The sequence below is a fragment of the Gopherus flavomarginatus genome, chromosome 3 (genome assembly GCF_025201925.1).
Source record: "Gopherus flavomarginatus isolate rGopFla2 chromosome 3, rGopFla2.mat.asm, whole genome shotgun sequence".
Classification (NCBI taxonomy): domain Eukaryota; kingdom Metazoa; phylum Chordata; order Testudines; family Testudinidae; genus Gopherus; species Gopherus flavomarginatus.
The window spans coordinates 282,989,789-283,003,600 of NC_066619.1; the positions used below are offsets into that span (position 1 = coordinate 282,989,789).

General features: G+C 44.3%; 1 protein-coding gene across 5 annotated transcripts in view; it reads left to right on the plus strand.

Annotated features, from left to right (window-relative positions):
- The window catches only part of SFXN5 (sideroflexin 5), a 176,150-nt gene extending 166,286 nt beyond the window's left edge, over positions 1-9,864 (plus strand). For 4 of the 5 annotated variants that reach the window (XM_050943416.1, XM_050943417.1, XM_050943418.1 and 1 more), the window contains 2 exons: positions 5,864-5,937; positions 7,597-9,864. In XM_050943416.1, coding sequence (XP_050799373.1) covers positions 5,864-5,937; positions 7,597-7,615 — 93 coding nt within the window. In that variant the 3' untranslated portion in view covers positions 7,616-9,864. Of the gene's footprint in view, positions 1-5,863 lie in introns of all 5 variants that reach the window. The other variant, XM_050943415.1, reaches the window with a different exon arrangement.
- Positions 9,865-13,812: the final 3,948 nt, after the last annotated feature.

Consider the following 13,812-nt stretch of genomic DNA (forward strand, 5'->3'; position numbering starts at 1 on the left):
TCCCACTGCCAAAACTCAAGTCCCTTTTCTCCCAGGCCTCCCAGCAACTATTATCCCTGATTTAGTGGAGGATCACCTCCCCCACACCCCTAATCTGCTGTGTAGAGCTGACCTCCCACGGGGAAAGGAGAACCGGCACCATTTTAACCACACCTCACAAAGGATGCTCCTTGGGGAGGGACAGAGATTAGTCACCCCATATGGGTGAGTTTGGGGCCCAGCAAACACACATCTCCCCTACTTGCCCAGTGAAGTGGGGCTTTGCTCCGTGTTCCTTGGAGCACCCTTTCTGGTGGACCTATCTCTTTAAAGGGGATTCATGGGATGGCCATGACCAAGGAAGGGGCTGGTAGCAGGACTTCAATGGAACTGCGCTACCAGGGAGTGAGATGGGGTGGCCACCAGGTATGGATACTCCCTGGTATGGGTACAGGGCCTCTACACCAATTAACATGACCTTCTGCAGATCCCCCAGAGTTTGGGGCTGGGTGCTAGATCCTATTCCAATGCCTGGAGGCATACCCTGCTGTAGGACAGGGGTTCTCAAACTGGGGGTTGGGACCTCTCAGGGGGCCGTGAGCTGTCAGACTCCACCCCAAACTCCGCTTTGCCTCCAGCATTTATAATGGTGTTAAATATATAAAAAGTGTTTTTAATTTATAGGGGGGGGGGTCGCACTCAGAGTCCTGTGGCCCCTTATAGACTAACAGACGTATTGGAGCATGAGCTTTCGTGGGTGAATACCCACTTTGTCATATTTGAGCATGGTACAAAAGTTTGAGAACTGGTACAAAAGTTTGAGAACCACTGCTGTGGGACTTCCTCCCTCTGAGCCACCCCTTGTGGGTGAGGAGAGGGGGGGTGATGTGACCCTTCATCTCCAAATCGAGTCCATGATGCTGCAGTCAGTGGTGAGCCAGTTCAGAGGGTGGAGGGCCAGGGAGATGCGTTCCTGGCCATCTGAGTTGCCAAGCAGGGGGGTGCTTCCTTTGCACCCCAAAGCATTTTCAGGATACGGGGCTTCATTCCTTGTTATAACTAGCTGCAAGAGCCAAACCTGGAGATCACGAATATGCAGATCACGGTGGCCAGGCTAGTGTTTGATAGGGTACACTGCAGTCTTCTGGCCAGTCAAAGAGGAAAGTTGGAACTTTTCTCCCTCCAGGACTATTTTGGCACCTAGTAGCACTTAGGAGTCCAGAAGGACCCCAGGCTGTGGACTCACTTAACATGAGGGCAAATACCCTTAAAAGAGAGAAAGTTGGTTCTCTGGAGCATTTCCCTCGTCCCACCAGCATCACCAATCATTTAGCTTTAGCTAACTGCTCTCTCTGCAGGAGCTAAGTTTGGCCAGGCACCGAGGGAGCTGAGTGATGATGCTGTTTGCATTTGGTGTGAAGTAGCTGTACAGCTGGGTATCGTCTCCGTGCCACAGGCACTCCGGCCCCTGTTGTCTCACCAGCACTTCTAACAGCTTCATGGAGATGTTGAGTCGTGTGTGGAAGAGGATTGAACCTGGTAATGCACTGCAGGTGAGAGATATGGAGTGCCCATAGCAGTCCTCAGAGTTATCTGGGAGGAGGTCCCTGATTCAGGCATTTCCATTCACTCTAGACCTTCTTGGAGATGAGGCAAAAGTATTTGCTGATCATTGGTATCGAACGCTACAGGGGCCCAGCAGGATGAGTATGGATGGACTTCCCTTTTCTCTGGACAGTGAGTGGACATCTCTCAGAACCAAGAGTCTCAATACTATTCCCTGGCCCAAAGCCAGGCTGAGCAGATTCCAGGATACTGGTGGCTGATCTAACAACATACCTGTTTAACATACTATATTAAACTACACTTTTAACACCAAAACGGGGATGGAAAGTATTACACATGGGTATGTGGACGTAGCTAGCTAATGCTGCTGCCGAGACTTTAACTACTGCCTTCCCAGACTTGTAACTCTACTGCCTTAAAGTATCACCGCCTTATTTTTTTCCATTTGATTTCCAAACAAAGGGAATAGCCCCCTTGGGTGCATTTCTCATCAATGCATCGCTAGTGCCTCGGCGAAGTACTTTGTTCCTTTTTCTGCATTGGAAACACATCCGCACTTCTGGGAGTGCACACGGAACTAAAGTTCTGGGGCAGTGCTTCCAGCATCTCCACTGTTGCCTTTATTGGAGTCATGCAGGGCTGGGCAGGCCTCGGGGCTCCCCATCCCCCAGTGCCAGAGATCTCCCAGGCCTAACGGGAAGAGTGGGCCCAACAGTACATGACAATAAAATGGACCCATTATTCTTTACACAGCAGTTTTACCCCTATCATCTGCTAAGGGTCTCTGGAAAGAGACCTGTCACTGCATGGACTTCCGGTGCTATGAATTCATTCTTTCCTCCGCCAGCTTCGCCTTCTTCCTGGTCAAACGGCATCACTTCTTCACTGTCTCCTCGGCTCTCACACCGGCAATACTAGCCACCTCTTTGCCATCCTTAATCCACTCCTGCTGCCTTCCCTCCCCCACCCCAGTGCCTGCCTGCATCACTGTGCAGTATCGGGTGCATAGGGGGCAGTAGGCTGTAGCCCTCACAGGGGTGTCAAACTCTTCTTCCTCAGCGGAGGCAGGGAGCCCCCGGGGATGAGAGTGTCCTCTGGAGGTCCCCTGGAGCAATGCAGGTCCACACTTACTGCAGGACTGTGCATGCAATGCACAATTTAGCCCAGTGGGTCTCAACCAGGGATATGCATATCCCTGGGGTACACAGGGCTCTTCCAGGAGGCACATCAACTCATCTAGATATTTGTCTAGTTTTGCAGCTGGCTACAGAAAAAACACTAGCGCAGTCAGTACAAACTACAATTTCAGACTTACAATGACTTGTTTACTGAAATGCAAGTACAATATTTTTACATTCCAGTTGATTTATTTGATAACTATGTGGTAAAAATGAGAAAGTCAGCAATTTTTCAGTAAGAATGTGGCTGTGACACTTTTGTATTGTTATGTCTGATTTTGTAAGCAAGCCGTTTTTAAGTGAGGTGAAACCTGGGCTACGCAAGACAAATCAGACTCCTGAAAGGGGGTACAGTCATCTGGAAAGGTTGAGAGCCACTGATCTAGCCCATAATTTGCTGTCCCTAGAAATCCCCCTCTGTGTGGAGGGTAAAAGTCATCCTTCCCGCATAAAGCCCATTGTCTGGAGCATTGCACAGAGAGCTAAATGGCGCTATGAATTCACACACCAAACCCACGTAAGTGGGAACCACAGCTCCTCCCGACTCACTGTTCCATCCACCAGGTTCGGCTAGCACCTGCTACCACTTTGTGCATCCTCTACAGGCAGGGCCACTTGATCTGGGTAGGCCAGTATCCTGCGGTTGCTCCGTCTTCAGCAAGTGTCTCTGCATTGGTCTGAATCGGCTGCAGCATGTGCCCTTGCATGCCTGTTCCACCGATTCACCCAGCTCTGCATCCTTACCCTGGGGCTGAAGTGGTGCATATAGCTTTACACAAGGTGAATTTCCCTTCCTGTGCCATCCTGACCTAACTGTGTGGGTGTGTTAACAGAGCAGAGAATCAGGTCATGTGGGTGAGTCTATGACAATCTCTAGGTGTATATCTCCCTTACCTATGTCTTTTAGCTAGGTAATTCTGAGGCACCTCTGGCTGTGATATTTAATACTGATCTGTGAAACTGCACTACATGGATGTATAAAAAACTTTTCTTTCCGTACCAGAGGGGAAAAAATAGGAAGAAAAGCTCTATCAGAGGCAGCCAGAACAGAGTTAATCCTGGTATCAAAATGGCAGCTGTCACTTCTCCTGTACAGTGAGAGGAAAGGCTATTTTATCCTCATTGAGTAGCTTCCCCCTGTTATAATGCTCTACTTTGTGTTTCAGTAAAAGAAGAAATGGTGAAGTTGCTAATAATGGCACTAAAAGAAAATATGCTACATCTGTTATGGATAGCAGTACAAAATTAGCTGATCACACCTCTGACACCCAAGATGTCTTCACTTAAAATACTTGTTGGCTTACTTTACATAATTTGCTGATTATATTTAAAAGAAATACAATTTTGCAATTACTGTTCTTTCTGGTGTGCTATCTATGCATCATTTTCTTTTTATGTTTATATATTTCTCCTTCATTAGTGCAGTCTGAAGGGTGATTAGATCCCTTCAAACATTTTACAGAGGTTAAACGTTGATTAAGATTTAATTATTACTGTAAATAGCTTGGAATGACATATGGTGCAAAAACCTGACATATGTGCATTTGAATAAATGAAGTGCTATTTCCCATGATGCCTCAGTAGCTGTTTAACAGCTTTGCTGAAGGGTTATGTTGCACCTCATGTTAAGATTGCTTTGATGTTATATTTTGTTGGGTTTTTGCAGCTGAAAGCTAAGAACAGTTTTTCCAGTTTTTAAAAACATTGAATATTTTAAATACCTAAATTGTTTTGCACAAATTTTTGCTAATTTGTCTAACTAGGTTAAACATTTTCAAAAGCATTTAGATTTTAACATGGGTTCCTAGCATTGTCAGCTTCAGCACTGATTAAATGTATAGGATTTTTTAAAATATGATACTGTCGGGTGCAGGGTCCTGTTTCTGAGGGGATCCTGACCTGGACTGGATAATAAGAATTCCTCCCACCACAATCTCATCCTCCAAATACAGAAGTTCCGACTATTTTTGGATCACAGATAAGCTTTTTTGTAAGTCGGATTGGAAAAAATAAAAGGAGATTTCACAGAGAGAAAAAGTGCAGTGGAGAATGGAACAATGTTGTCTTTAAAATATACAGCATAGAAGATCCACTGATAAACTTTTCGAAGACTTATATAGTATATTATTTAGTCTGTTATATAGTGTATTATGTTATTTAACACTTCTTTATAGTACCATAGGTGTCCATAGTGCTTTACAGAGAGAAAGAATCATAGACTCGTAGGACTGGAAGAGACTTTGAGAGTTTATCTAGTCTAGTCCCCTGCACTCATGGCAGGACTAAGGAAGATAGGGGGTGAAATCCTGGTCTTATTGAAATCAACTGGACTTTTGCCACCAACTTCAGCAAAGCTGGGATTTCACCGCTAGTCACCCTCCTGAGACTTTAGGGCCCTGATCATGGAATTGGATCTGAACATGCAGACTCTTGCTCCCACAAGGAGTGCTCTATAGACTTCACTGGGTCGTGGCACAGTCAAAAGGGTGGTGTTAGGCTGCTCAGTGCCATTGTGAATCCCACCCAAAGCATCCATCCACATGGATCCAACTGCAGGATTGGGAGCTAGATTGGATCTGATATGAAGGAAAGAGAGGTGGCATCAGGCAAGGGAAAGGGAAATGTATGTAAAATAAGACAATAGAGTTGTTTTTTGTTGTTTTTTTTAAATGTGTTGTTTCACTGTTTAAATTAATATAGAATTTCAAGGGTTGGAAAGAGAGGGAATAAGAGTCATTTCACATAATATAAGTCAATATAAGCTTGTGTGATATAAGCATAATCATGGGAAAGCACTTTGAGATGACAGGTGAACGGCATTATTGAATTGCCAAGCACTGTTATTACCGCTTGTTACTACAGCTGCACTCCTGCAGTTCACAGCAGAGGAACTCCGTTGGGCCTTCTATAATTCTCCACTGACTCCTGCAGAGCTTACACCAGATTTGCATAGTTAGGAGACCAGAGTCAGGCTCATTGACTTCAGTGGAGTTACCCCTCATTTACGCCAGCATAAGTAAAATCAGAAAAGTCAGCTAAAGTCTTGCTTCTGTTTGTTTATGTTATTGATGTATCATGCTCCCATTGCTGTCAGACAATATTAGCCCAATTCTAATCTTACCTCCTCTTTGATTTGGCAGATTGAGACATCTCGACTGGAGCCAGAAATTGCAATGGCCACTACCAGTAAGACAGTTGTCTACAATAAAGGATTGTAAGTGGAAGTGGATCCTCTGAGCACAGAAGATTGGGGGAGGAAAAGGGGAAGCTCACAGTTACTTCTGGGGGGGGGGGGAAACAAACACTAGAACTCAGAGATAGTAACATATTACCACTCTCAGGAGCTGGGAGTGAATTAACACTTTCAGAATATTGACACCTCACATCAGTCAAAAAGATTACTAGTAAAAGTTTTAAATTAGCAACAAGAACAAAAACAAATGACTTTCAAGCACGTTAGAGAATTAGCTACAATATAATGTCCTGAATTAGAAACAGCACTGCATGGAAAGGTATGTTGACAAGGGTATGCCTAACTCTCCATGAAAGTAGACTACACAAGACAATATTGTTTTTTAATAAGAATTAAATCTCAACACTTGGATGCTGCACAGAAATAATTCTGTAGAAATCGATTGGTGCATGAGTTAGAAGCGCTAGACAGAGCATTTGATAAGTGTACCATATTGATTAAATGTCAATCTCGCACCAGTAATCATGCACAAAAACAATGTTCCTTGGTTAGGTTTGTGACACTTTGATTCTAAACAAATAACACTATGAAGGTCATAGCCTGTGTGCTCTCCCTCCTTCGCTCTCCGACAAAAAACCAGGGTGGTATCCTGGCATTCATTGGCCTTACAAGATATTCTGTGTGATTGGAGCCTAATGCACTAGCATATTTGCAGGTTTTGCCCAGGCTAGCAAGCTAACGAAAAGTCAACCTGCCAAGTTACAGTACGCAGAATGGGAAGAGATCTGCTAGTATAAACAGATCTGTCCTTTAACTTCGCATAATGGACCAAATTCTGTTCTCATGTACATTGACATACCCCTAGAGTAAATTCACTGGCTTCTGTTAAATTACACCGCTATAAATGAGAGCAGAATTAGCCTAATGGTGAAGGGCCAGATCCTCGGCAGGTGTAAACCATCAGACTCTATCCGTTTCAGTGGAACTCTGTTGATTGACACTATCAGAGAATCTGACTTGTCATATAGACCACATTCTAATTGTTCACACCAGAGTAATTCCGCTGCTGCCAGCGGACTTACTGCAGATTTGGGCTGGTGTTACAAAGCTTAGAATTTGTCCCATTGGTGCATTTCACCAATGAATACAATTAGAATGAAAGGTACGATGGTAATGGGCACTATAGACGTGCATATATTATAATAATTAAAATGCCAGGTTGGATTTGGGGCTTTTGGGGGGTGCATGGGAAACCAAACTGCCTCTGCTGTAGAATGTGTACAAATGGGTTCTTGCAATGGTTCGTAGTAGCAGGCCTATGTCACCAATGCGCTACTCCAGTTTTGTGCTAGTCTGACTCCTCACGGGAGTCACACCAGTATAAACATGAAGTTACACAGTGGTGGATCAAACCAAAGGGGGCTGATTCTGCTCCCATGCTGGTGTAAATCAGGAGTAACTGCAGAGAAGTCTCTAAAGTGTCTAAAACCAGCCGAAGTGAGAGGAGAATCAGTCTCAAAGCACTATAGCCATACTTAGCTTAGTGGGCCAAATCATGTTCTCAGTTACGATGGTGAAAATCCAGAGTAATTTCACTTAAGTCTATGGGCCTATTCTGGATTTACCCCAGGTGTAACAGACAGCAGAATTTAACCTAATATATTTCTTCTAATGCACTAGATCACATGAATGTACATGAGTGAGGCAGCCAGTGTCTGCTGAGCAATAGCCAAGCATAAGGAGTTTAGAAGGAGACAGACGGGAATAAATGTGCTGTACCAAGGCACAGAAGTATAAGAAATAGCAAGAATGGACTTTGACGGGTGCAGAAAATGATGGGGGAAGCGTATATTTGGAAGCACATTTCACCAATGCACAGATGGAACGTGGAAATATTGGGCTGATGCTCCTCTTACCCAGTGGTTTTACCCCAAAACGACTCCATCCTCGCCAAAGGAGCTGCCTCTTGTGCTCATCTACATGGGAGGAGATTTGAGCCCAGGGGCATTAGAATGGTGTATCCTGGGTGCGAGGGAGTCAGGCCTGCAAAGTCCCGTTCTGCCAGCCACACGCTGCATTATCCCCAGGACACATAGGGCCAGATCCTCAGCTGGTGTAGATTGGTGTCACTCCCTTGAGATCAGTGGCACTATATTGATTTATATCATATGATCATCAGAAGAACTGATTCATCACTGTCTTGTGCCTTGTGTCGTTCACACCTGCACTTGAATTGCGGGTCTGATCCACAGCCCATTCAGGTCAATACCATACTTTTCACTGGCTTCAGCAGGCTTTGGACCAGGCCCAAAGCGAGTGCCAGAGCCCTATCTTTTTGATGCGGTAACATTGTACATCCACTTTGCACTGGTATCTAAAATGACACAAGGGGCAATCAAGCACAGAATCAGGCCCATTGATTCCAAGTAGTGTGTACATGGGTTATGTGCCTCATCCCAGCAGTGAAACCGAAAACCCAGGCCTACCACTGCGGCTAGGTAAGAAATGGAGCACACAGAGAGATGAAGCATAAAAATCCCAACCTGCCACTGAGAAATGCACACCACTTGCCTTTGGACAAAATCAGATCACAGAATTAGCAAAAGAAAACTGAGACTTTTCATTGCTGCACTGGTTGGCCAAATTGAAATAAACCTGAGCCCCATGACTGATGGAGACACACATACACGTATATATGTGGTAAAGAAAAACTAGTATTAAAAATGTGCCAAATGTGTAGCAGCTAAACTGGGTTTAAAGTGAAGGCGAATAATCTCATGTTCCTAATGAATGCAGAAGCCAATTGGAACTCGTTGTATGCAGCACAGCCTGTGTCCTGTATTGTTCTGAACTGAAATCCAAGTGGCGAACAAAATCAGCTGCTCGTATTAATGATAAGCAATGTCCTGGCTCTGTTTTCTATCAGGATCACTCAATTTTCCATGTCATGGTGTTTTGTCACTCTTCAAACCACTCTGTTGAAATCCTGCCAAACTCTTAAGGGAGGGGTAGACTGAGTCATTTGAGGGTGTGAAGGAGGTAGAAGTGAGTACTTCTCCACTGCAGCGATGTCACTGCTGGGGAGTGGGGATGATTTGTTTTTACATCATAATTACTGATCAAAGATTCCACTAGCTGTGAACTCTAGCTACCTGCCGGGGCTACAGATGGAGTGAGTAATTTTCAACATGCAGAGCTAATTACAATGGCTGATAGAAAAATATTCAAGGATTTGCTCACTGCATTTTTTTGTCAGAGATACCTGGGGGGCAGGGGAGGGAGCAAGTTTTGCAAATGTTTAAAAAAAAAATAAGTAAAATTCAAACTAGTTATTTTTTCCCAAGGAGGATGAGAGACTGCAAATTGTTTCACTTCACTCATAAACTTTGACTGCAGAGTGTTTAAGATCAGTGCTTTGCAGGTCATTAATTAGCAGGAGAACTGATCCATCGATGTATTATAAGAGTTTAGAAAAGAGTGGAGTGGGGGAGTTAACAGGCCCTAATCTTAAATTGCAACTAGAGGGCCTGGTTCTTATTTCATCCTTGCATGAATAAGGTGTAGCTCTGTTGAAATCAAAAGATATACCCTTTGATCCCTTTTATACCCACGGTAGGACTGGTATAAAAGGGATCAAAATCAGGTGCATCACACGGTTCCAGTTTTATTTTCTTCCAATGAAGCCCTATCAAATGTGCTCACTTTATATGTCGAAATATGGGGCCACATTGGGGTCATTGTTGCTGTGCTGGTTTATACCAGCTGGAGATCTGGCCTGTGATTTTTCTGTCTTTCATTTCTGAAACTTTGACCTGAGATCTAAAATGCAAAGCTGGGGCAGGGGGTTGTTCTAGGTGATATGTCAGTGGTCCATGACTAGGCTTCTAGATGCTGCAATAATACAAATAATCAATAATAATTATAATAATAAAGATTCTGTAGTCAGGACCTACAAACTCTCTGTTAATGGTGTGTGACCCAGGAGGGAGTCCAGCTCACTCTCCCATAACTGCAGTGCTAACAGGAGTGAACAATTGGGCAGTGTCCCTTTAGCAGGGGTTAGGCACTAACAATGATCCCCCTTTTCCTCACCTTACTAAAATCAAACTCAGAAATGTCTTCTATTGTCATCATCACATGGTCTTGCCCCGCGAGGTGCTGAACACCTGCAGCTCCCATTACCTTTAACTGGAGCTATAGGTGTCTATCACCTCTCTGAGCATGGATCCCAAATAGATCGGTTTGATTTCAGAAGAAAGAGGTAACAATTTGAGACTAGCCTGAACTAAAATCTCAGATTCAAACATCCCTGAATTTTGTAACTGTAGCCATGTAACTGGTATGTCTTGTTTTCCATGTACATGATAAGAACAAAAGAACGGCCATACTAGGCCAGACCAAAGGTCCATCTAGCCCAGTAGCCTGTGTTCTGACAGTGGCCAATGCCAGATACTTCAGAGGAAATGAACAAAACAGGGCAATCAAGTGAACCATCCCCTGCTGTCCACTCCCAGCTTCTGGCAGCCAGAGGTTTAGGGACATCCAGAGCATGGGGTTGCATCAATGACCATCTTGGCTAGTAGCCATTGCTGGACCTATCCTCCATGAAATGATCTAATTCTTTTTTTACCCCAGTTATAATTTTGGCCTTCACAACTTCCCCTGGCAATGAGTTCCACAGGTTGACTGTGCGTTGTCTGAAGAAGTACTTCCTTATGTTAGTTTTAAACCTGTTGTCTATTAATTTCATTGAGTGACCCCTGGTTCTTGTGTTATGTGAAGGGGTAAATAACACTTCCCTAGTTACTTTCTCAACATAACTCGTGATTTTACAGTCCTTTATCATACCACCTCTTTACTTTTTTCTCTTCTAAGATGAATAGTCCCTGTCTTTTTAATCTCTCCTCATATGAAAGCTGTTCCATTCCCCTGATCATTTTTGTTGCATTTCTCTGTATCTTTTCCAATTCTAACAGATCTTTTTTGAGATGGGTGACCAGAACTGCACACAGTATTTAAGGTGTAGGTTTACCAGGGATTTATAAAGTGACATTATGATACTTTCTGTCTTGTTATCTATCCCTTTCCTAATGGTTTCTAACATTCTGTTTGCTTTTATGATTGTAGTTGAATTATGTTGTGCTTATCAACATTGAACTTCATCTGTTATTTTGTTGCCCAGTTTTGTGAGATCCCTCTGTCACTCTTAGCAGTCAGGTGTGTGGTCTTAACCATCTTGAGTAATTCCCTGTTGTTTGCAAATTTTGCAGATCATTTATGAATATGTTGAACAGCACACGTCCCAGTACAGATCTTTGGGGGACCCTGCCATTTACCGCCCTCCATTGTGAAAACTGTCCATTTATTCCTACCCTTTGTTTCCTGTCTTTTAACCAGTTACTGATCTACAAGGGGACCTTCCCTCTTATCCCATGACTGCTTATTTTGCTTAAGAGTCATAGATGTGGGGCCTTGTCAAAATATTTCTGGAAGTCTAAGTTCACTGTATAAACTGGATCACCCTTCTCCACATGTTTGTTGACACCTTCAGAGAATTCTAATAGATTGGTGAGGCATGATTTCTCAGCTATGTTGACTCTTCCCAACATATCGTGTTCATCTGTGTGTCATCTTTAAATGGCTACGGCATTTATCTCACTCTCTGCTGTAAAGCTGTCCATTTTGTGATGTGTGGGGGATGAAGCATGTGAACAAACACACACACACACACTGTGCTCTCTCTGAGAGAATTTAATTTTGTTTTCTTGTTTCCTTGTCTTAGTTCCTATCCCCATCAGCAGATTCTTGTTCAATGTTTTTCCTATACAAAGATCAATTGTGCACTTTCAATCTGAATGACAATTATTATATATTAAGGGAAATAACAGAATAAGAAAGAACAAAAGGAAAGGCTCAATGAGAGAGCAAAGTGTGTGCATGTCCTATGTAATATATTGCCTGGACCCTGCTTTATGAAACGAACAGCTGCACAGGAGATAGACTCCTTAAAATTTTAAAAGGTCCAGTACCCTGAAAACCATCCTAATAGAACATGAGGCTACCTGGAGTAACTGCCATCCTTGAAGGTCCAGTGAAGTATTCACAATTCTCCACAAAGCGCAGAAGTGGATCATCTCAGCTCTGCCCTTGACCCATTCTCCTTTTATCCAGTTGAGGAAACAGCAGAAGCCAAGAGCGCTTTCTGCTGGCATCAAAACAATCATGTTACCCCTTTGCACTCTCTCAGTGGTGGAGGTTAAAAAAAATAAGGGTGGAGGTGGAGGAGATAAAATGTCACAGGGACAGTTTCTCCCTGGTTTTTGGGGTTGGGCGCAGGGAGGAATTCCTCTCCAATCTTGTGGACAAAGTGTCTGTGGCTGCTGGCCATATTTCTAGATTTAGAGTCCCATTGTCTGTTAGAAATGTAGCAGCACAGGTCTCCTGTTCATAGATTCCAAGGCCAAAAGGGATCATTGTGATCATATAGTTGACCTCCTGCATAACGCAGACCAGAGACCTGCCCCATACTGTAACTGCTGTACAGATGACATAGGCAGGTGATTTTAGAAATCATCCTAAGGGGCCAGCTGGAAGTGCGCCTGCGAAAGTAACCGCATCCTTTTCTGCCATGGACCTCGTGCTTCCCAAAGAGGGAGGGCAAGTTCTACTGGCTCTCTCTACCTGTTCTGCATCACTTGTGCTGCTCAAAGCAACCAGTGTATCTGGCCTGGAATATTTAGGGCTTTATTTTGCCCCCATTAAGCATGTGTAACCTCCACTGACATGGTCAGGAGATCCACCTCGGATTGAGAGTGCTACATGGTGATAACCCATAGTGAAAACAGGAGATGGAACATACTCAACTCCCCTTTATCACACGGAGTGGTAGCAGTATAGGAGAGGGCAGGGAGTGAAGGAAATAGGTGTCTCTCTGTTACCAGACTCCTCTTTAGCACCGTTTTGCACACTGAATCCTTTTCAGTCCCCTTCGTGTCATTCATCTGTCTCCTCTCTCCTTTGTATTTCTTTCCCCACCCACCTGGTGATCTCCCCGCTCCACCTCTTCTTGTTGGGCCATTCTCTCTCCTCCCACTTTTAATACCCAAAATGCTTCCCTGTTTTCTCCTCTGTCTCCAGTCAGCCTTTCCCTGAATGGTTTGGAGCAGATGCTGTGGGAAAGCAGAATCAGGAATGGGAATGACCTGTTGGCTTATCATGTCCATCCTGTTTCCAATGCAAGATTATTCTCTGTGATATCTCCTACTGGCAATGATTGCTGATCCAGGAACTTCTCACCCTGTTGTCAATTTGGAATAGCACCATTTACATCAGTGGCATTCCACCAGCATGGAACTAGCATTAGGTGCGACGGGGATCTACAAATAAAGACTCTGTCCACGGGGGACAGAAACCAAGGGGACACGGGAGATGGGTTGGACTAATGAGGGATAAGATTTTTTAACATAAAGTGGAGCAGGCAACATCTTCAGCAGACCACTGCTTTGGCTCAGTTTGACATCTGCCACGAAAGGCGTGGTTCCTTCTCTAATACGCTTAACAAACTGGGCTGGAGAAATCCAGCACTCAGAATGGTTCCTCCGCATGGTGTACAGTAGCACAGGGTTTGGGGCTTCCAAGAAGAAATCCAGACAAACTTGGAGATTATTTGCCAGCGATCCTTTCAACGTGGCCTGTGCTCAGACATTCCTTGGAAAATTATGGCCCAAATCCTGAACCGAGGAGTGAGAGCGGTCAGTGGGACACTACTCAGTGTCTGAGGGCAGGAGTTGGACACGCTCCCAAAGAGGTTGGGGAGCACCAAAGACAGCCACGTTGTGCCGGGTAAATGACCAGGTATGTGCACAGCTCCCTCCCTGAAGCCAATCGGGGAAAAAA